The 23,912-nt window shown below is 33.8% G+C and overlaps 1 protein-coding gene and 1 long non-coding RNA gene across 3 annotated transcripts; one reads left to right on the top strand and one right to left on the bottom strand.

Moving 5' to 3' along the window:
- The first annotated feature begins 1,458 nt into the window (after nt 1-1,458).
- On the top strand, nt 1,459-14,110 carry LOC136225080 (uncharacterized). Of its 2 annotated transcripts, XR_010686827.1 has the most exons (8): nt 1,459-1,706; nt 3,197-3,402; nt 4,115-4,222; nt 4,401-4,644; nt 4,737-4,838; nt 6,822-12,712; nt 13,538-13,743; nt 13,849-14,110. It is a non-coding gene; the product is annotated as an uncharacterized lncRNA (long non-coding RNA). The 2 variants fall into 2 exon arrangements; XR_010686821.1 differs by lacking the exon at nt 6,822-12,712 and having other exon boundaries at nt 1,484-1,706.
- A 1,083-nt stretch (nt 14,111-15,193) lies between these two features.
- Nucleotides 15,194-21,910, bottom strand: LOC136225064 (mitogen-activated protein kinase kinase kinase YODA-like). Its single transcript, XM_066013404.1, has 12 exons — nt 21,616-21,910; nt 20,007-20,579; nt 19,170-19,910; nt 18,800-18,887; nt 18,620-18,682; nt 18,275-18,435; nt 18,113-18,188; nt 17,735-17,794; nt 17,536-17,643; nt 17,125-17,364; nt 16,560-16,651; nt 15,194-16,475 (listed from the first exon to the last, which is right to left on the bottom strand). The coding sequence occupies exons 2-12, from the start codon at nt 20,531-20,533 to the stop codon at nt 15,971-15,973; spliced, it is 2,661 nt and encodes an 886-aa protein (XP_065869476.1). The 5' UTR covers nt 20,534-20,579; nt 21,616-21,910; the 3' UTR covers nt 15,194-15,970.
- Between the last annotated feature and the right edge of the window lie 2,002 nt (nt 21,911-23,912).

Genomic DNA, 23,912 nt, shown 5'->3' with positions numbered 1-23,912 from the left:
ATTATAAAGTCCTTGAGTTTCTACTTAATACACTAGTCAGTCTCTCTATTTTTAGAAATAATTATATAGTCCTTCAATTTTTAGTTTCATCAACTCCTTAATCTTTATGTTTGAGTCAATGGTCAAACTATACCAAATAAATTTCGAAATACTAAAATTACCCTTTACTTTATGTTTTAATAATAAAACATCTATTTTTTCTATTTTATGTATTTTTTCTCCTTTTTTCCTACATAATCTGTACAATATTTTTTTCCCTACATAATCTCTACAATATTGAGTAATTAATTTATTAAATTTTATATAATTATAGAAATTTAATTTAGTAGCCTAAATTTTATTGACTAAAAAAATGAATGAAAAATATTTCAAAAATTATCAAAATAAGAGCAAAACTATATAAATTGTAAAAAGTAATCTTTATTTATCTCTAATAAATTTTATAAATAAAGAAAAAAATATGATTTTTAATTTTTTTATTAATATTTAATGCTAGTTTAACGACATTATATTAAAAAAATAAAAATTTAAGAGAATAAAAATAAATTTTTAATGATTTGTATATACAATTATAAGTTTCGGTATATATATACTTCATAAACTTTATTAAAACTATTTAGATTATTCTTACCAAAAAAAAAAAAAAAAAAAAAACTATTTAGATTAAATTTGAAACTAAAAAATAAGTTTTTTATATAAATAACTAGGGGCAATTTGGACTTTCATCTACAAAAATACATGGAAGGACTAAAGAGTTGATTAAAATAAAACTTAAGGATCTTATAATAACATAATGGACCTACTAGTATGTTAAGCAAAAACATAAGAACTTTATAATTATTTACCCTTATTTTTAATTAGTACCAAATAGTTTGTTTTAATTTTATGTGAATCTAGGTATTAGAGGTGCAAACCTAGCTGAGATATTTGGTGTCTTGATTTGGTCCCAATTTTTATTAAATTTTTATTTTATTTATTTTTAATTATTACTAAATAGAATGAAAGAGTAAAGGTGTAAAAAAGTAAATTTTTGTAAGATAAACAGTCTTTAAATTTGGGTTAAATGCATTGTTGATCACTGAATTTTTATGATTGTGCTTGTCTCAATAAAATTATTCTAACTTTTGAATTTGATCTCAATTAAGTCTCTCCAACAACTTTAAAAGCAAAATGACATCGAAAAAATAACATAACTGTCACATCAATAGTAATCAACATTCACTACTGATTGAAAAGATACATGTCTATCATTAAAATTGAAAATTTTTATTAATACATAGTGAGGTTGAGTAATTATTTTGAAATAACCATCAAAGTTTAGTGATACATATTATATTTAAGAGATAACCTATTAAAATAGGTTTGTGGCTTTTGAAGAATTATGAATTTAGACACCACGTCATACATATTATTCATTAAATTCTGTGGATTGATTTTTTTTTTTTTTGAGAAATAATTCTGTGGATTGATACTTCCAAAAAAAAGTATAGCCTTATGATATCTTATTCCTGTATTTAACCCTTTGTAAGAAAAAAAAATCCGAACTTTGAACCCAAAATGGTGTATTTTCTCTCGCTATTGGCTGTCGAAAGGGAAGAAAGAAGAGAGAACGGAGAGAGCAAAGAAACAAGGGAAGAACCGAAATTGGAATGGAAATGCCGACTGCTCTCTCCTTCTCTTTTCTCTACAACTCATCACTCCTTTTCGTAATTTTCATCTTTGCACTGTTATATACTTGTCTATGGTTTTTCTTTTGATTTCGGCTACTTTTTTGTGGGTGCATCAATCTGCAAATCTGCATCTTACAGATTATATGATGGCTAGATCGTTCTGTTTTTGCTTGAATTTCCTTGTCAAATTTCTAGTATTTTACATGGTCCTTTTCCTAATGAACTGAATTTTTTAGGTTTACAATGATCAATGTCTGATTTTTAGGTTTGATTTGTTGAATTGTATTTGTATATCTGAAGCGAATGTGAAAAAGACGAATCTTATATCTTCTCAAGTAAAAGAGAAGTTCAGTTGGTACTTTTTTGAGGTTCTAGTTGAAGATAAGATGAATCTGGTAGGTTACATTCTGAAATCGACAGGATCGTGATGATTGGTTCGTTCTTGAATTGACCTGCAAATGCACCTTCACTTTGAATGTATCAGGAGTCATATTGTTAACATAGGTTACTATGATATGGTGTTGCTAGTCTATTCAAAAAGTATGTCTTGAATCCTGTTCACTGGCTAATTGCAAGTTAGCCGATTTAAGTGACCATGTAAACTGGAGCTTAAAAACTCACATGCATGGTTATCTATGGTACTTTCATTGTTGATTCTACATAGGTTTTAATTCGCGTATACTTTGACATCACTGTGCTATTAAAATCTTCCTTTTCGAACAAGGATTAGATTGTGGTGAAGCTCTTAGCCTGTTGGTTGAGAGCTTATCTATGACTGTAGAGATCATGGGTTCGAATCACATTGGGGTGGGGTGGGTTGTGGTGTGGGTTTTCCTTTGTCTTTAATGTAATTTTCCTTTGTTTGTTTAATGTAAGTGCATTGCGCACAACTTTAAAAAAAAAAAAAACTATCAAAGCATTGATATTGTTTTAATACATTATTAATGACAAAGAGAACTCCTGTTTAGGGAAAATCTGTTAATTTACCATGTGGCGTATAAGTATACAATCTATGAGCAACAGTAGATACCGATACTTCCTTTTCGAACTATGTAATTTGATATTATCTGTGCTTGGGGAAGGAGAATTGTCTTTTTGGGTTTTCATTATATCTTGCGTTTAAATAGAAATGTAGTTTCAAATCTTCTTTTTCTCTTGAAATGGAAATGTGCGGAATAAATATGAAGTGTTGGTCTGATTCGGTTTTGTTCTATTCTTACTTCTCCCATTAGTGCAATATACTTTGTTGCTAGATTTCAGTGTTTGATTGTTCTCCTTTTTGTCCCTTTCCACGCTTCTCTCGCTCATTTATCACTATAACGTTTGACGTTTATAGTTATTGTTTTATTCAGAATTTAGTCTTAGCTGCAAAAATTTCGCTCAGAAACTATTAATGCATTAGTGCTTTCTATTATGAAATTTCAGATGTTCAAACATTTAAGTTTCAGGCTAAATGTAGGATGGTCTTAGAGATGTTATGTTACGATGAAAATAATCTAATCTTGAGTGTTATCGGATGAATGTAGGTTTTCGTTGGAGCTCCTTGTCGTTTAGTTGGTCTCCTTAGATCGGACTCTTGGGGACCTATTTTCAAGGATGCCTTCACCAGATAAGCTGAACGACAGTTATCAACTGACCAGCCATAAAAGGAAAATCATTTGCAGAAACAATTAAAATCAAAGAGTCATGGACGTGTCCCATGCAGGAAATGAGGGTAACTCATCTAATGAGGGTAAGATTTCTCTTTCTTTGTAATATCTTTGTTCTTTATATTTCTTGCTATGTTAGCCTATGTTATTGTATTTCAGAATATATGCTTCTAAAACTGTCAAACAAGCCGATATCGAGAGTACTTATTCATCATTCTTTTAAGTTTCCCATATAGAGCTTAAAATTCTAGGTGGGTGCAAAAATCATATATGATTTCGTTTAAGAGCCGTAATATGAATGCTAGTAATTTAAGGCATCCGCTCTTCTCCTTTTTTTACGAGAGAAATTGTGGCTCCATGCTGTATGTCAGATGGATCTAGCTAGTTCTTCTTTGGTATCAAGAGAATAAGAATAAATGCTGAAAACTAGCAGTCTTAGCACAACACATCTGTGCGAAGAGATTAGTTTTCTTCAAATAGAAATTGGTTTTTACGTATTAATTTGCTTAAGGATTTCCAATTACATGATTTTTTTTCTCGAACTCGAATATTCAGCTTCCATTCTAGTGACTTGTTATCTATGCTTTTGCTCTGTTACACAGCGTTACTACGTGTGTGTAGTATCTAATATCGGTGGAGATTTGCTTTGCTGTGACACCTATCCTAGCACCTATCATCTTCACTGTCTTAGCCCACCCCTTGACATATGTGAATTTTATGTTCTCTCTCACATGTCCAATTTTCTATTATTTACGTCAAGATCCTGATATTCTGTCTTGTTTTTTCTTCGTGAAGTCTGTTCCTGCTGGAAATTGGCAATTCCAAAAAATTTCTCAAGGGTCTGATCTTTTAACTCCTTTGAGTTCTTTCCATAGATAGAAAAAGAAAGCCTCATTGGGCAAGGTAAGGCATGCTGATTCTCACATATGTTTCAGTAATATTCTCCGATTCTAGCATCGAGCATCTTATTGTCTCTTTATTATGTTTGTGAATATTGTTAATTGTTTTCTCATGATGAATTGGTCTTCTTTCAATTAATGTTTGCTGCATAATCCTCCTGTTGATGCACTTCCTTCATTAGCTGATGCTGGAGCTCTCATGGGGGACTTTTTAATGAGGCATTTGGGCACGGGGCCAAGCAACACCTAAGTGAGGCCCATTTTGTGGGCCAGCTTGCACAAAGCCCATCTCCAACCCCACATTTGTTAAGCCAATCTTACAGCCACGGAATCGGACAAACCCAGCGGTATCGAATCACACAACCAGCTAAAGCTCAAGGGCAATGTGGACTTATTAACCTAATCAAAGTCTATAAATGGGGCCAGGTGACACCCTTCTAGAGGGACTTCTCTCTCTCTCTCTCCAACGTTTACTATTCCATCATTACTCTCTAACTTGATCGTTGGAATGTGCCCAGGGACCGTACCCGTCTCAGGTCAACCGAATCCATAAGGCTTGCAACTATTCAGTCTCAACACCTTATCAGAAGATAAATTGTGTTTTTCTTCTGCAAATTAAGGTATTAATATCATACTAATTATTACTAAACCTGAATATAATTACAATTACTTTAAAAAAAATGTAATTACAGTTGAGAATCTCAAAATCATATGAAATTGAAATTAAATATCTAACCAATGTTAAAACCAATTCAAATTAAATCATGATGTGTTAATTACATCATTTTATATCTACAGTCTAAATTATCATTCCTTAAATGCATCTATTGTTTGCATTAATTAAATGTTGGGATTAGGTGCAAAAATACCCGTGAGGAGCAATTTTACCCCTAACATCTAAAATGGTGCAATTTTACCCCTAACGTTGTCGAGTTGGGTCAATTTAGAAATAATTCATCAAACCGTCTTCTCGGTCATGAATGTTGTCATCTACATTTCACATTTGAATCATTTTATCACTCATTAGTGACAGATAAACATATGATTAGACGTGGAAAAAAAATTAATTGTCTATTTTACGAGTTGGACAAAAAAAATTCAAAATATTTGGCTGAATTAATAAATATTAACATCAAATTCTATTATTAAATCACATAAAATATGAATTTTTTTTTTAAACCAAACTGATATGTAATAAGGAACAAACTATATGTGTTTTACAATAATGTCTGAAATTGTCCCAACATGTCAATGCTAGGTGTAAAATTGCTCTTCGCTGCCAACGTTAGGGGTACTAAGACTTGATTTTGGATTAAATTTAGGAGTTCACTTGACAAGTCTTCTGGCACAATATCTACTCTCTTTCTTCTTTTTAGAACTTGCTTTTTTTTTTTTTTGCTTCTCATTCTCTCTTCAAGTTTTTCACTCTCGCTGCTCTTTGTTCTCATACTTTTCATAAACAAATTGTCTTATCGGTAATGAATCTTGTCATCTACAAATCATAAACATCTGATTAGACTCGGAAAAAAATTAATAAATATTTTGTTTATTTTACGAGTTAGACAAAAAAAAAATTCACATATTTCGCTGAATTAATAAATATTAACATCAAATTCTATTATTAAATCAGAGAAAATATGAATTTTTTTTAAAAACGAGCTGATATGCAATTGGTGCAGAATAAGGAACAAACTATTTGCGTTTTACAATAATGTCTGGAACTGACCCAACTTGTCAATGTTAGGAATAAAATTGCTCTTCCCTGCCAAGGTTAAGGGTAAAATTGCACCATTTTAGATGTTAGAAGTACTAAGACTTGATTTTGGATTAAATTTAATAGTTCACTTAACAAGTGTTCTGGCACAATATCTACTCTCTTTATTCTTTTTAGAAATTGCTATTTTTTTGCTTCTCATTCTCTCCTTTTCAAGTCTTTCACTCTCTCTGTTCTTTGTTTTCATACTTTTCATCCATTTAGAAAGTATTCATTAAACTGTCTTCTCGGTTATGAAGCTGTCACTAATGAGTGATAAAATGACAGAAATGTCATTAGTGACAAAATGACAGAAATGTGAAATGTAGATGACAAGATTCATAACCGAGAAGACAGTTTGATGAATACTTTCTAAATTGATGAAAAGTATGAAAACAAAGAACAGAGAGAGCGAAAGACTTGAAAAGGAGAGAATGAGAAGCAAAAAAATAGCAATTTCTAAAAAGAATAAAGAGAGTAGATATTGTGCCAGAACACTTGTTAAGTGAACTATTAAATTTAATCCAAAATCAAGTCTTAGTACTCCTAACGTCTAAAATGGTGCAATTTTACCCTTAACCTTGGCAAGGAAGAGCAATTTTATTCCTAACGTTGACAAGTTTGGTCAATTCCAGACATTATTGTAAAACGCAAATAGTTTGTTCCTTATTCTGCATCAATTGCATATCAGCTCGTTTTTTAAAAAAATTCACATCTTCTGTGATTTAATAATAGAATTTGACGTTTATATTTATTAATTTAGCGAAATATGTTGATTTTTTTTTGTCCAACTTGTAAAATAGACCGTATATTTTTTTTCCGAGTCTAATCATATGTTTATGATCTGTAGATGAAAAGATTCATGACCGAAAAGACAATTTGTTGATGAAAAGTATGAGAGTGAAAAAGAATGAGAAGCAAAAAGTAGCAATTTCTAAAAAGAAGAAAGAGAGTAGATATTGTGCCAGAAGACTTGTCAAGTGAACTCTTATATTTAATCCAAAATCAAGTCTTAGTAGGTCTAAAATGGTGCAAATTTACCCCTGACGTTGGCAAGTTGAATCAATTTCAGACATTATTGTAAAACACAGATAGTTTGTTCCTTATTTTCTAGCAATTGTATATCAGTTCATTTTAAAAAAATTCATCTTTTCTGTGATTTAATAATAGAATTTGAGGTTAATATTTATTAATTCAGCGAAATATGATAAAAAAAATTTGTCCAACTCGTAAAATAGACAATATATTTTTTAATTTTTTTCCGAATTTAATCAGATGTTTGAGACCTGTCACTGATGAGTGATAAAATGACTCAAACGTGAAATGTAATGAAAAGATTCATGACTGAGAAGACAGTTTATGAATTATTTTAAAATTGATGAAAAGTATGAGAGCAGAGAGAGTGAAAAAATTGAAAAGGAGAGAATGAGAAGCAAAAAATAACCATTTCTAAAAAGAGAGTAGATATTGTGCCAGAAAACTTGTAAGTGAACTCTTAAATTTAGTCCAAAATCAAGTCTTAGTACCCCTAACGTCTAAAATGGTGTAAATTTACCCCTAACTTTGGCAAGTTGAGTCAATTCCAGACATTATTGTAAAACACGGATAGTTTGTTTCTTATTCTGCACCAATTGTATATCAGCCCGTTTTAAAAAAATTCATATTTTCTGAAATGTAATAACAGAATTTGAGGTTAATATTTATTAATTCAGCGAAATATGATAAAAAAAATTTGTCCAACTCGTAAAATAGACAATATATTTTTTAATTTTTTTCCGAATTTAATCAGATGTTTGAGACCTGTCACTAATGAGTGATAAAATGACTCAAACGTGAAATGTAGATGAAAAGATTCATGACCGAGAAGATAGTTTATGAATTATTTCTAAATTGATGAAAAGTATGAGAACAAAGAGCAGAGAGTGAAAAAATTGAAAAGGAGAGAATGAGAAGCAAAAAATAACAATTTCTAAAAAGAGAGTAGATATTGTGCCAGAAAACTTGTAAGTGAACTCTTAAATTTAGTCCAAAATTAAGTCTTAGTACCCCTAACGTTTAAAATGGTGCAAATTTACCCCTAACGTTGGCAAGTTGAGTCAATTCCAGACATTATTGTAAAACACGGATAGTTTGTTCCTTATTCTGCACCAATTGTATATCAGTCCGTTTTAAAAAAATTCATATTTTCTGAAAAGTAATAACAGAATTTGAGGTTAATATTTATTAATTCAGCGAAATATGATAAAAAAATTGTCCAACTCGTAAAATAGACAATATATTTTTTAATTTTTTTCCGAGTTTAATCAGATTTTTGTAATCTGTCACTAATGAGTGATAAAATGACACAAATGTAAACGACAAGATTTATGACCGAGAAGTTAGTTTGATGAATAATTTCTAAATTGATGAAAAGTATGAGAACAAAGAATAGAGAGAGTGAAACGCTTGAAAAGGAGAGAACGAGAACTAAAAAGTAGCAATTTCTAAAAAGAATAAAGAGAGTAGATATTGTGCCAGAACACTTGTCAAGTGAACTGTCAAATTTAATCCAAAATCAAGTCTTAGTACTCCTAACGTCTAAAATGGTGCAATTTTACTCCTAACGTTGGCTGCGAAGAGCAATTTTTTCCTTAATGTTGATAAGTTGTGTCAATTTCAAGCATTATTGTAAAATACAGATAGTTTGTTCCTTATTATGCACCAATTGCATATCAGCTCGTTTTAAAAAAAAATCATATCTTCTGTGATATAATAATAGAATTTGAAATTAATATTTATTAAATCGCCGAAATATATTAAATTTTTTTTGTCTAACTCGTAAAATAGACAGTATATTTTTTAATTTTTAACCGAGTCTAGTCAGATGTTTTAGATTTGTAGATAACAAGATTCATGACCGAGAAGGCAATTTGTTGATGGAAAGTATGAGAACAAAGAGCATAGAGTGAACAACTTGAAAAGGAGAGAATGAGAAGCAACAAAAAAAAAAAATAGCAATTTCTAAAAAGAAGAAATAGAGTAGATATTGTGCTAGAAGACTTGTCAACGTTAGGGATAAAACTTCGCAGCCAACGTTAGGGGTAAAATTGTACCATTTTAGGCGGTAGGAGTACTAAGACTTGGTTTTGGATTAAATTTAACAGTTCATTTGACAAGTGTTCTGACACAATATCTACTTTCTTTATTCTTTTTAGAAAATTGCTATACTTTGTTTCTCATTCTCTCATTTTCAAGTATTTCACTCTCTTTGTTCTTATACTTTTCATCAATTTAGAAATTATTCATCAAACTGTCTTCTCGGTCATGAATCTTGTCATCTACATTTCACATTTGTGTCATTTTATGACTAATTAGTGACAGATCATAAACATCTAATTAGACTCAGAAAAAAATATACGGTCTATTTTATGAGTTGGACAAAAAAATTCTCATATTTCGCTGAATTAATAAATATTAACCTCAAATTCTATTATTAAATCACATAAAATATGATTTTTTTTAAAACGAACTGACATACAATTGGTGCAGAATAAAGAACAAACTATCTCTGTTTTACAAAAATGTCTGAAATTGACTAAATAATTAGACTTGATTTTGGATTAAATTTAAGAGTTCAATTGACAAGTGTTCTGGCACAATATCCACTCTGTTTCTTCTTTTTCAGAAATTGCTATTTTTTGCTTCTCATTCTCTCCTTTTCAAGTTTTTCACTCTCTCTACTCTTTGTTCTCATACTTTTCATCAACAAACTGTCTCTCGGTCATGAATCTTGTCATCCACAGATTTAAAACATCTGATTAGACTCGGAAAAAAATTAAAAAATATACTGTCTATTTTACAAGTTGGACAAAAAAAAATCAACATATTTCGCTGAATTAATAAATATTAACGTCAAATTCTATTATTAAATCACAGAAAATATGAATTTTTTTAAAAAACAAGGTCATATGCAATTGGTGCAGAATAAAGAACAAATTATTTGTGTTTTACAATAATGTCTGAAATTGACCCAACTTGACAACATTACGAGTATAATTGCACCATTTTAGACCTCAAATTCTATTATTAAATTACAAAAAATATGAATTTTTTTTAAAACGAACTGATATACAATTCATGCAGAATAAGGAACAAACTATCTGTGTTTTACAATAATGTCTGAAATTGACTCAACTTGCCAATATTGGGGTAAAATTGTACCATTTTAAACGTTAGGAGTACTAAGACTTGATTTTGGATTAAATTTAACAGTTCACTTGACAAGTGTTCTCGCACAATATCGACTCTCTTTTTAGAAATTGCTATTTTTTGCTTCTCATTCTCTCCTTTTCAATTTTTTCATTCTCTCTTCTCTTTGTTCGCATACTTTTCATCAATTTAGAAATAATTCATGAAACTGTCTTCTCGGTTATGAATCTTGTCATCTACATTTCACATTTGAGTCATTTTTATCACTCATTAGTGACAATCATAAACATCTGTTTACTCAGAAAAAAAAATTAAAAAATATACTGTCTATTTTACGAGTTGGCAAAAAAAATTCAACATATTTCTCTGAATTAATAAATATGAACCTCAAATTCTATTATTAAATCATAGAAAATATGAATTTTTTAAAAAACGAACTGATGTGCAATTGGTGCAGAAGAAGGAACAAACTATCTCTGTTTTACAATAATGTGTGAAATTGATCCAACTTGTCAACGTTAGGGTAAAATTACACCATTTTAAATTAAATTTATGAGTTCACTTAACAAGTCTTCTGGTACAATATTTGCTCTCTTTCTTCTTTTTAGAAATTGTTATTTTTTGCTTCTCATGCTCTCCTTTTCTAGTCTTTCACTCTCTCTACTCTTTGTTCTCCTATTTACCCCCTTAACTCCATTAAAGTGGTATTTCTCACCCTCTCATCTTGTCCATTTACCCCCTTAACTCCATAAAAGTTGTATTTCTCACCCCTTACAATCCGTTATCGAGGTCTAAATTGGTACCATTTTTTAAACGTTAAACCTATATTGGTGTTATTTTATACGTGGAACCTAAATTGATACTTCCCTAAAAACCATAGGCGTATTTTGGTACCTTATCCCTACATATAATGTCTTTAACTTGTTTATATTAATGTTTTTGTTATTTGTATCTTTTATTCATTCCTTATCTTTTCAACTTTTTTGGCTAGTTAAATTTTGATTATCTAATTATTGTAATACAATATTATTGTAATAAACACATTAATCAATATAATTATCAAATTAAAAGAAAATAAAAAATTTGATTTTAAAAAAATATATTTTCAAACTCATTTGAATAAGTCCTATTAATGGGTAAGAAATACCACTTTTATGGAGTTAAGGGAGTAAATAGGATCATAAGGGGTGAGAAATGTAAATAGGACATTCGATGAGTTGGGGAGGGGTAAAATGACCAATCTGAACAAGTTAAGGGGGTGAAAAATACTATTTTTATGGAGTAAAATGACCAATCTGAACAAGTTAAGGGGGTGAAAAATACTATTTTTATGGAGTTAAGGGGATAAATAGGACATTCCGATGAGTTGGAGAGGTAAAATGACCAATTTGGACAAGTTAAATGGGCTGGAAGAGCATTAGGCCATTTAGAAATAATTCATCAAACCGTCATTTTATCACTTATTAGTGACATCTGATTAGACTCGGAAAAAAATAAAAAAATATACGGTCTATTTTACGAGTTGGGCAAAAAAAATTTACATATTTCGCTGAATTAATAAATATTAACCTCAAATTCTATTATTAAATCACAGAAAATATGAATTTTTTTTAAAACGAACTGATATGCAATTGGTGCAGAAGAAGGAACAAACTATATGTGTTTTACAATAATGTCTGAAATTGATCCAACTTATCAACGTTGGGGTAAAATTGCACCATTTTAGACGTTAGGGTACTAAGACTTGATTTTGGATTAAATTTAAGATTTCACTTAACAAGTCTTCTGGCACAATACCTACTCTCTCTTCTTTTTAGAAATTGCTATTTTTTGCTTCTCATTCTCTCATTTTTCAAGTTTTTTACTCTCTCTGCTCTTCGTTCTCGTACTTTTCATCAACAAACTGTCTTCTCGATCATGAATCTTGTCATCTATAGATTATAAATATCTGATTAGACTCAGAAAAAAATTAAGAAATATACTATCTATTTTACGAGTTGGACAAAAAAAATTCAACATATTTCGCTGAATTAATAAATATTAACATCAAATTCTATTAGTAAATCGCAGAAAATATGATTTTTTTTTTAAAACGAAATGATATGCAATTGGTGCAGAATAAGGAACAAACTATCTGTGTTTTACAATAATTTCTGAAATTGGTGCAGAATAAGGAACAAACTTGTCAACGTTAGGGACAAAATTGCTCTTCGCTGCCAACGTTAGGGATAAAATTGCTCGGGGGAAAATTACACCATTTTAGACATTAGAACTATCTGTGTTTTACAATAATGTCTGAAATTGACCCAACTTGTCAACGTTAGGGGTTAAATTGCTCTTCGCTGCCAACGTTAGGGGGGAAATTGCACCATTTTAAACATTAAGGGTGCTAAGAGTTGATTTTGGATTATATTTAACAGTTGAATTGACAAGTGTTATGCCACAATATCTAGTCTCTTTATTCTTCTTAGAAATTTCTATTTTTTTGCTCTCATTCTCTTCTTTCACTCTCTCTGCTCTGGCACAAACATCATAATCGTCTTTGTTCTCCAGGTAAACGCTACTTTTTCATCTTTGTTATCATTGTGTATGGTTTTTTTTTTTTTTTTTTTTTTTTCTGTGGAGTAGATTCTTTAGATGTTGGATGTTTTTTTGCCTAAAAAATTCTTTAGATGTTGGATGTTTTTTTGCCTAAAAAATATTGAACGGAAGAACAGCAGTGGCAGACTGTGCAGCCGCAACAGCAGCAGCAGCCACTGCCATTGCATCTTTCTTGTGCTGCTCATTTTCTGAACCTGTTTGTTCAGCTTGAGAATTTGTTTCTCTGCAATGAGCTGCTGCTGGTGCTGTTGCTTAAGATCTGCGAAAATAAGTAGTAATTATTTAAAATAAATACATAAAAGTCATCTCTGGCACCAAACTTGTCCTATAAATAAGTTGTAGAGTTCTCACAGAAATATACATTATTCATTGAAAGAATAATAAATTAGAGTAAAAATGATGATTTCATGCTTCAAGTTTTTTATAATTTTGTTAGCTTTTCATGAGATTGAAGCTTCTCATCATGTTCATAAGAAGCTTAGAATCTCCATGGAAGAATCTGCAAATAATGTTGTTTCATCTTCTTCCTCAAATCAACCTTACAGAACAGCTTTTCATTTTCAACCACCCAACATCAAAAACATTAGTTGAATTCTGATTGGTTTTTTCACATTGTGATTGTTCTTTGTCTTTGTCCTTAATCTTTCACATTTTGATTTGTCGATACATTAGCTTTCTATTATGACATTTAAGTTTCAGACTAAATGTAGGATGATCTTAGAGATGCTATATTATGATGAAAATAATCTAATCTTGAGTGTTATCGGATGAATGTAGGTAGTCGTTGGAGCTCTTTGTCATTGAGGATGCCTTCACAAGACAACGTGATTGATAAGCTGAACGTAAGATGGGGTAAAAAGAAACCTCGTACGCAGAAACCACAAAAATCAAAGAGTCAACGACGTGTTTCGTGGACTTTTATTTCCAATGCAAGAGAGCACAACTCATCTAATTTGCCTATTCGAACAATTGGAGAAGATGAGGTAAGATTTCTCTTTTTTTATTGTTTTTTAATGTCTAAACTCCACGTCAACATCAGATGACTTTGTTTCTACTGAACTGAGTTAAACTCTATGCCTTCTTCTCAGGAACAGCAGCCAGCAACCCAGCAGCTTCTTCTTGGTGGGATGGTTGACATAAGCGAGCTGATTACAAAGTTCTGTAACAATGATACATAGTCATGAAAATAGACTCTTTTTTTCAGTAATTTAGGAAGTTTCGTTTTCGTTTTATTTTGAATAATCAGTAATGAGACTATGAAATTTATCTTTGTATTTAGAATAATCAGTAATGAGACTATGAAATTTATCTTTTTAAACCGTAGATGATGATAAAGATGCAAAATTTTCATTTTTTGTTTCTAAAGATTTTTTTTTTCCTTAAAAAGATGCAAACAAATATAAATCCAATGGATTTAGATTTGATTCTTCAATCAATTCATTGTGAAATGTTTTTCTACTTCCAAATACCCAAAAAAAAAGGCCAAAAAAAAAAAGGGAAGTACGACGTAGTGAGAAATCTCAATATTGAGCTACATCCCGATTGGTTTGTTATATTACATGGATTTTTTCAACTTTTGTCTGAAATGGTGCTTCAAGATCAACACTCCAGCAAAGCTATGCTGTGATAACCAAACAACATTTCATATTGCATATTGCTTCTAACCCAATGCATCGTGAACATATTAAACCCATTGAAATAGATTGTCACTAAATCTAAAATAAAGTTAACTTATTTTTGTAACAAGTTGCGCATAGTAAATATCTACAGTCCAGTTTAAGGGAGTGTTATAGAATTTACAGTCCAGTTTAAGGGAGTGTTATAGAATTAAAGACATGTTACAGTCATATCAATATGAGTCTCCTTACTTTATCCATACTAACCTATTGTATAAATATGTACTTACTGGATACCATCTAGAGATTAATGAGAAAGAGAAACGCTGAATTATATTAAGAGAAAATAGGAAGAATTGCAGAATAGAAATTGAATTAAAATACAAGTTCAGCTTTAGGTTCCTATTCAGGCTATATTCTAACAGCTCATCTAACAACTGATAACAACTAAACCTTTTACCTTCTTGATAATTAGAGAGTTTTACTGTGGTTAAAATCTAATCGCATATTAGAACCATATATCAGTAAACTCATCAATTTCCTATCCTCATGGTGAATCTCCTATCATTAGACAATCCTAATTCTGTCTTATTTGTTTCATTTTTGTAGGGAGCAGTAACTACTTGCTACACGGTATTGCATCCACAGGTTAAAGGATGAGCTGTCAGTATTTTGCAGATAATAACATAGCAGAAGCAAGCTCACAAGCAACAGGCCGCAATTTGGCAAAGAAACTGTTTGATTTCAGCTTAGAATTAGTAAACAATTGCTCAACACCAGGCTCAAAATAAAATGTGTAAGCAAGCATTTCAATGAATACAAAAACACTAGATTGTATTTATCAACCTGATGTAAGAACATGGTACTCATTCGTTCCTTTGTACAATGTGAAACTCTTTTTCTAAGGTGTAATTTCACTTTCTAACAACACTCTGCAGAATCATGGAACTAGACTTGTTTTCTTCTCAAAGTGCTAAAATAAAAATCTACACATAAATTAGTGATGATGAGTAAATAAGAATATTTAACCTATGTTGGCATAGCGGATACTGTTCTTCATATTCTGTACAGCAGTCTCAGATCCCCCAAAAAACTAGTTGGAAAGCGAATCATTGCACCGTCGAAATCCTTGTTTTTCTTCTATACCAAGACCTAAAAGAATCTACACTACGTTGGAGGAATTGCGCCTCTTTTGAAAAGAATGGACTTGAATAAGTTAGCAAGCTCATCATTTACTGATCTGACTGCATTTCTAGCTAGTCTTTTTGGTATATATTCTACATTTAATGGCCCCACAAAACTAAAATTCGAAATAAGGAATGAAGGAGAAACTGTGGATTGAGTTCAAGGCATGAAGAAAAAGAAGGCTCCTGGAGAGAAATGCAGTCAGATCAGTAAACGATGAGCATTTCTCTCCAGGAAGCTTCTTTTTCTTCATGCCTTGAACTCAATCTACAGTTTCTCCTTCAATCCTTATTTCGAATTTTAGTTTTGCCGGGCCATTAAATGTAGAATATATACCAAAAAGACAGTCTACCTACCCCAGAAAGCTTGCTCTGGATTATAATTACCAGAGGCCAAAAAATGCACTAAGTTAGATACCATTGGCCCAATTAGGCAATGGAGACTTGGGACTTAGATTTAGGTACCCATTCATCTTCGTATCATCCCTTAAGAGCTGTCGAGACACACGATCAGCCAAAACTGACTGTATGTCATAGAGTTCCCCTATAGCGGGCCTTCCGAGTTGCTTTCCTAGGACATCATTTTCACCAGGAGCCAACTCTGAGAAAATGTGACGGCCTGGTTGTTGCAATCCTCGAAAAAGGCCGGGACTGCAATCATGATATGAAAAGCCATTTGTGTTGATACCACTTGAAGGTTTTGGCATGCTTAATCCCTCCAGCAAGTTAACTGACTGTTTCCAGTGATTGAACGGAATAGCACCGCCACCGCCACCAGTGAGAGGAGTAGAGGAGCCTGAAGTTGTGCGTGGACTAGATATTGGTGAAGACGACATTCTTGGTGACCTTGAATGTAAAAGAGGACTACCGATTGGAGAAACAGGACATGATATGTTCCTTGGCATGTGGATATCACTACAGATTATAGAATTTTGACATCAGGCCACAAGCTAATGATAATAATAACAGTAGCAAAATATTGAGGAGGGAGAGAAAAACCTTGCATGGGAATTAGTTTTTAAGGCTCTAGATGAATGAATGATAAGTCTCTCTGAATCCAAAGGACTGAAATTCCTTGCCTGACCAATTGCCTAAAACATGAAGCGAGCCTTATTAACAGACAAAAATCAACAGAATTCTGACAACAGAAAATGTATAAAACTAGTAAACAAACTATAGATTAATTTGGATTCTACATGGAAGTGCCTCAATGCCCTGCTTCAACAAATATTTCCCCAACTAACAGATACCAGGTCAACTAATTGATTATTACGCAAGCCTGTCCAATTCTACTATGTTTTATGAAAGAAAATTAAAATCCATCAATCATATCAAATATGATATAATAAGCTGAAATTATGAGGACAGTACAACAGATTTTAGCCAGTATCTCTGCAATATCCAGATGTACTGCCTCCAAAACATCAGACAAAAATTATATGAAGAAAAACAAAATCGATATATTGCTTGCTTGTTCATGTAAATTGTTTCCAACTTTTAGAATTGTGCCGCAAACATGATATATCATGCAGGAAGTGCTATAAGGACTAAAGAAGAAAAATACCAGAGCTTTCACCCCATTCATAACTGCAGGAGTTTGATCCATAGGCTCCAGGCCTGGAAATGGTCTTTCCAAAGCTACAGCTGATTTCACAAAAGGATGTTCCAAAAGCTGGGCAGCCGTAGGACGATCTTGTGGGTTTCGTTGGAGGCATCGCTTCACAAAATCTTTTCCTTCTTCTGAGAGGTGATCTGGAATTGCTGGAAGCTCCTTACTATTTCCAATCTTAAACATTGCAGCCACCTAAAGATCATAAAAGAACTGCAAATTTCAGGCAACTAGAAGGAAAGCAAAGAAATTTATACGTAAAGAACCATACAAAAGTAAAAGAAACAAGGTTATGCAGGAAAATTGGAGCAGTTCTTGTAATGATAATAACAATATGATGCATAAGATGGAAGCAATTAGACTCACTCCTTCAAACTGGCTCCAAGGAGGTTTAGTAGTAGCCATTTCCAGAACAGTGCATCCAAGGCTCCATATATCCACAGCAAGATTGCAACCACTAGAGTTCTTTATAACCTGTTCAAACAATTTAAAGGAAAATTGATCTATTAATTGAAGCATGATTTGACAAAGGAAAAAAAAGGGTCAAACCAGAAAATAATCTTACCTCAGGAGCCATCCAGTAAGGACTACCCTTGAATGATAGTGGACAGGATTGCCCAGTGATCTGCAAAGCAGAAATCTGGTAAGCTGGGAAAGAAAAACTTGACCATTTGACCCCATAGTTATACTCAGGATGAATACGGCATTACAAAGGTTAGGGAATCAAGAAGGGGAATTTTTTCTGCACAAAAAATATCATTTGCTCATGCATACATCCAATGCATAACTTAACTACTTAGTCTCCACATGGTTTATTTACTAAGAGTTAAGAGAACTGTTGAATAAAAATTTAACATGTTTTAGTTAGTTTACATTAAACCTAATTATCCTTTGAAGCAAAAAAAAAAAAAAACAAATAAATAAATAAATAATATCAGCTTACATGCTTCGCCATCCCAAAGTCAGCCAATTTAACACGACCATTTGGATCCACAAGTATGTTTGCTCCTTTGATATCTCTGTTCAAGACACGCGCTGTAAGAATAGGAAGGTGCTAAACCTAAGCAATAAATCTTAGCATGTCAATAAGATTAACTCAATTCACCTATGGACGGTGCTTTTAGAATGTAAAAATGACAGTCCTGACAAGATTTGCTGAGTGTAACTGCGAATTGCTAGCTCACCCAATTGTCCGTAATCTTGGAGAAGTTTGTATATAGACCCACCAGATACATATTCTAGGTATATATAGAGTCTATCACCAACCTGTACAGATATGTCAGAGTTTTATTAGTCAAAATATTGTCCTAATGCGTGAACCACAAATCAAATTACTAATTCACTGGTTTTCACAGTTAGATATCTAAAAAAAAAAAAACACTTCCAGAAGACACTGTTCAATTGATTCCTACAAGTTAGTATCTCGAGTAAATTTATAGCTTCCACATACCGTTTCAGACCCATGGTATTGTACAATGTTTGGATGCCGCAAACGGCTCAATAGAGAGATTTCCTATACGAAAAAATAGGCAAGTATGAACTCTCAAAGATGCTTAACACGTGAGTACAGCAAAATGTATAAACAAGCGATAAATTCTAAGGTGCTTTTTTTTTTAACTAAAATTACTACCTGCGTCAACTGCTTAGCACTTTCCTTTGACTTTGCATCATCTGAAAATAATGTCACTTCCTTCATTGCACACATTTCGCCACTTTCACTAACCAATTGAAATAAAATGAGACAACAGGAGTTCAATTATCACCAACATTTGAAAACTTATAAGCAGTATTATCTCCAACATATTGAAAACATTGTACAGGCAAGAATTCAGTCTATCATGCAAAATTGGATACGGAAGCACCTAACAGAATATCCTCTGAAACTACTCTCTCTCAATTTGTCAACCTAGTCCTAGGCTAGAACATCTGATGGACAGCGGTGTATTAGACAACAATGTGCACGCACGTATGTAAAATAAGCTAAAAAAATGCAGATATACCTGTTAAAACCAACATAAACATGTCCAAACGTGCCTCTACCCAGCAGCTTTCCTTTTTTCCAGCGTGATCCAGGGCTTATTGGATTTTCTGCCCTTCCGGGACTTCTAGGCACAGAAGGAGATGTCACTGCTGAATTTGAATGAGAAAAAGGAGGAGGACTTGAAATTGAAACAGGAGGAAGAGGCAACCGGTGGCTTTGTTGTTTCCCATCATCAGGCCAGCAAGTCTGTGAATCAGTGGTTGTCCCTCCTGCTCGAGGATGAATTGGTGTGACAGCACCACTCTGAACCCTTGAGCTAGGACCAGCGCTAGTCATTCTAGGACTAGGTATTGGAGAATATTCAGGGCTACCCCTGCTTTGTTGCCAGAATAATTGCCCTGATATATCTCCTCCCATTGAATTATGGCCAGAATTGTAACCAGATCCAGGACTGGAGCATTGGCCTGATCCAAGCAGACAGACTTCTGGATAAGGCTTCCCTGCCCAGAAAGCAGAATTTATGGCTTGTTCAGTCCCAAATGCTCTCATTGGACTTCTGGAAGGACTCGACATAGAGCTGTCTGGTGCACAGCAGACTGGACTATGATGTAGAATCTGTAGATTTGCCACGTGACTGCCCAGAGGTCTCCGTTTGGGTGATGTAGGGGAAACAATATTACCAAAAGAGATGTTAGCCAGTTTTTTTGCCTCTCTTGAATTTCCTTGGGTGACAGTAGGGGAGTGACCCTTGGGCATCGCACTTCAAAAAAAAGATTACATGCATCAGGGATGAGAGAAAAGTAAGAAAAAAGATAACAACAAATAGCATATAGTAACAAATTAAACACATGCTCACGTGAAAGTACTGCTTGGAGAAGTTTTATTCACATGATCAGAATCAGTTGCCCGAGGACTAGGCAGCCTCGAGTCAGCTGGATCATCACTACTAATGGAGCTCTCACTAGAAATTGAAGCTGTGGCGAAATCACCATCTAGATCTCTTCTCCGGATACATGCAGGCTTTGGGAGTGGTAGAAACAAGGATGACTTTAAGCTTTTTTTCAATTTTGATTTTGGAGATATGCCAATTTCAGAATCTACACATCCCACAGTTGCCAGATGCACACCAGGAAGGGGAAGGGGTTGGGCAAGAGGCCTCTCAGCAAAACTTTGGCATCTGGAAACATGTTTGGAAGGAGATGGAGATTGAGATCCTTTCTCTGAAATTGTGTCACTACAATGTTTTCTGGAACCTCCTCCTCTTCCATTTAGTTTACTCTCAGTTGTATTCTTAAATTTTCGGTGTAATGTGTCAATGAAACTTTCCTTGCTTGCTTTCTTCTTCACTTCTTTGGATGATGATTTACCCCACCATGAAGGCATGTTTTCTGATTTTTTTGGAGTCCACAGAAACCGTAGCCAAGTGCTTCTAAAGTAATCACATTTCCAAAAATCAAAAACTATCACATAACATCACTATATAGCATGTTTTCAACCAAATGTACAACTCATATAGCTTGAGGGCCTCAGGAAGTCAAGTGTACTACTTCAGCAATGAAGTCCACTGCTGAAAGAGTTCCCTATAATTGACAACCAACATTCAAGATTTCAAGGAAGAATTCACGAGATTCATTGTATTAAACCTGCAGTCTGATGAATTAACCATGGTGCTGTTATTCATCTCTGCAGGTTTAATACAATGAATCTCGTGAATTCTTCCTTGAAATCTTGAATGTTGGTTGTCAATTATAGGGAACTCTTTCAGAGCCTCACTAGGCAAAGACAAAATAAAATACACCACTTTAGCAGAAATATTTCATGCAATTACTTTTCCTCAAACATCAGTTTAGCAGATGATATATACATATGCATGAGAAAATATGCTCATTTACCTTCTTAATTAATAGCAACACTCGCACAAATTAGTCCCCAACGAGGGCAAAACATGATTGATGAACCTCACCAAAAGTTTTAGAAAAATGAAACATCGAAGTTGATGAATTGACAGGTTTCTAGTTTCGGGGATTATCAAATAACCCCTTCATGCCCAAAATTGTTATCTGGGTTTTGAACTTGAACGACTGAATTGCTGATTGCACGAAAATCCATTTTACTTAAAATGACTAAACTAAGATTAAGTTCATTACGCAACCTCATTCTTTCACGAGATAACTCCAAAAACTTTTTCACACCGCAGATTATCCTACAGGTGGATAAAATACTAAAAGACTAACAGAAATTGACTTTCAGTTGCTTTACATTTACATTTTCTCTCCCTTCTCTCCCATTCTCGAATCATTTCCACACAAAAAATAACGGCTACGATCGCAAATTGCCATAAGAAATTGTGAAACGCCAAACAGATCTAGGTAGAAAACACGAAAATAAGAAAAATAAAATGAAAACAACCATAAAAAATTAACTCATTACGATGAGCTAAGTCAGTGAAATGAAAACACACTTACTTGGAATACTTGAAGGTGCGAAGCTCAACTCTCTAGAACAGTGATTGAACAGCACAGAATCATAAATTACACAAATCGCTTGAATCCAGTGGCAACTGGTTATTGCAGGTGCAAATCAAAAACCCTAGGCATCTACTGGTGACAAACGAGAGAGACAGAGATTACTAAATAAAAGTAAAATCTTCCTTCAAGTATTTTTCTTTGGCTTTTCTAATTCAGAGTTGGAGTAGAGATCGCGTAGAGAGAGATTGATAGAAATGTTGAGAGAGAAAGTAGGGATAGGACAAGCGGATGTCTGAAGTCCGAACTAAATACAGTAAAACCTTCATCTTCGAATATTTATACACAATCTTTTTTATTTCACAAAATTAAAATTAATATTACAAATAACGCTTATTTTTTTTATATATTTATAAGAAAAAGGAATATAATTTTATTAATAATAAATCTTTATTTTTTCTATTCATAAAAGAAGATTTTCTTTTTGCTAAATATAGAAGAAGAAAAAAAAATTAGTCCCTCTTATGGATATTAATAGCTAAAAAAACAAAATTTTGGCTGACTTATTATTTTATTAAAGTGCAAAACATTCTATTTTATAATTATTGTTTTAAGAAAACACTAAGAAATTGTCCTCCATTGAATGAATTTAATTTTGACTAGCAATTTATGCAAAGAATTGTTCTAGTCAATATTTATTTGATGAGCAATTTTGGCTTGGTAACGTTAAACGTTTAGTCATTAAGTCATTTGAATTTAACGTTAGTTTTTTTTTTATAGAAATTGGGACGAGACAGAATTTGGGCGGGGTGAACACCCATGACCCAAGAACTGATAAACCCACAATATATAAATAAAAGAAAAGTGAGTGTTTGAACAAGAGAAGATGAAGGAGAACAAACAAAAGAAGGGGGAGGAGAAAAGATAGGAAAAGTCAAGAAAAACGCAATTGTGAAATATTACAAATGTCATCATTGATAAACCTGTGGCAAAAAGCAGGAGCTGAAGGCCACCAATTGATCACGGAGGAAGAGACTCCAAACTTTGCCAGTGCATCAGCAACTTTATTTCAACGTTAGTTATTTATTCATTTAACTCTAAAATTAACTTTAAGAAAAAACTCTAGTTATTGATAAAATTATATTTTAGGCAGTTTTTGATAAAATAACCATTAGTTTCAGAAAATAAATCTTTGTTTAATATTTATTTGAATGATTTAATTATTTAAGGTCTATTATTTTGTATATTTATAATTTATAAATTATATAAATTTATGATTGGTTATATATATATCATAAATAGTTATTTTTATTCTTTTCTCTCTCTCTTTTGCCTAGGGTTTCATGGTGAAGCGGGTTCGGGATCGTTCGAGGGGGAGGGGGGCAGCTGGTGGCGGATCTGGGGGGGAGCAAAGCGTGGATGGGCGGGGCGGCCAGGGTGAGGGTTGCGAAATGGGTATGGGAGGGATGGAGGAGGGTGGGCGCGCGAGAGATCCGGAGTTGGGAGGGGATTTGGGAGGCGCGGCTGGGGGATCGGGGGTGGTGAGGGCCGAGGGTGTGGCGAGGGGGCCGGCAGGGGGCCAGGTGGTGGGTGGCTGGAGTTTTGCGGGCCAAGGGGCGGCTAGGGGCGAGGCGCCTGCGGATCTCGGGCGGGAGATCTAGGCAGGGGGTAAGGCGCCGCCGCTCGGCTGGAGTGCCGAGGGGGCTGGGCGGGGGGTGCCAGGCGCCGAGTGGAGTGTGCTCGGCGGGCTTGGAGCAGGTTTTGCCGAGTAGGGGGTTGGGGCCGGCGCAGGCTGTGCCGAGCAGGGGGCTGGGGGCTGCACAGGCAGTGCCGAGCAGGGGGCTGGAGGTGCCAGGAGCTGTGCTGGGTAGGGTGCCGGCGCTGGGGCAGGCACTATGGGCAGTTCCCCGGGCAGTGTCGGGCAGGCTAGGGCGACGACTGGGGGCCAGGAGGCAGTAGGTCAGGGGAACGCAGTTTCTCCTAGATCTAGGGTTATTGCTAATGGGATTGGGAAAAGTTCTTGGAAAGACACTGTTATGGGAGTAGTAAAGGAGGAGCCTTGTATGGAGGAGGTGATGATGGTGGGGGAGTCCGAGGATCTGTACTCGGATTCTGATGATGAGGAGGGTATCCAAGACGATCCTCTTTGTCCTGTGATCAGACTCTCTTCAGCCGAGAAGAGGGAGCTTAGAGAGAAATGGAAGGTTTCCCTAATTGTTAAGGTGCTTGGGAAGCGTATTAGCTTTAACTATTTTGCCCAAAGGATCCAAGCTCAGTGGGCAAGGAAAGGGAAAGTC

The sequence above is a fragment of the Euphorbia lathyris genome, chromosome 1 (assembly GCF_963576675.1).
Source record: "Euphorbia lathyris chromosome 1, ddEupLath1.1, whole genome shotgun sequence".
Lineage (NCBI taxonomy): Eukaryota > Viridiplantae > Streptophyta > Magnoliopsida > Malpighiales > Euphorbiaceae > Euphorbia > Euphorbia lathyris.
Note: the sequence above shows the minus strand (reverse complement) of the source record. Positions and strands in the feature narration are given on the sequence as shown.

Excerpts from the sequence above, each read along its gene's own strand:
- LOC136225064 (XM_066013404.1), bottom strand. The coding sequence starts at position 20,533 with ATGCCTTCATGGTGGGGTAAATCATCATCCAAAGAAGTGAAGAAGAAA. Across the intron at positions 17,795-18,112 it reads ACTTTGGGATGGCGAAGCAT|ATCACTGGGCAATCCTGTCC; the intron begins GTAAGCTGATAT and ends TCTGCTTTGCAG. Across the intron at positions 17,644-17,734 it reads CTTACTGGATGGCTCCTGAG|GTTATAAAGAACTCTAGTGG; the intron begins GTAAGATTATTT and ends TTGTTTGAACAG.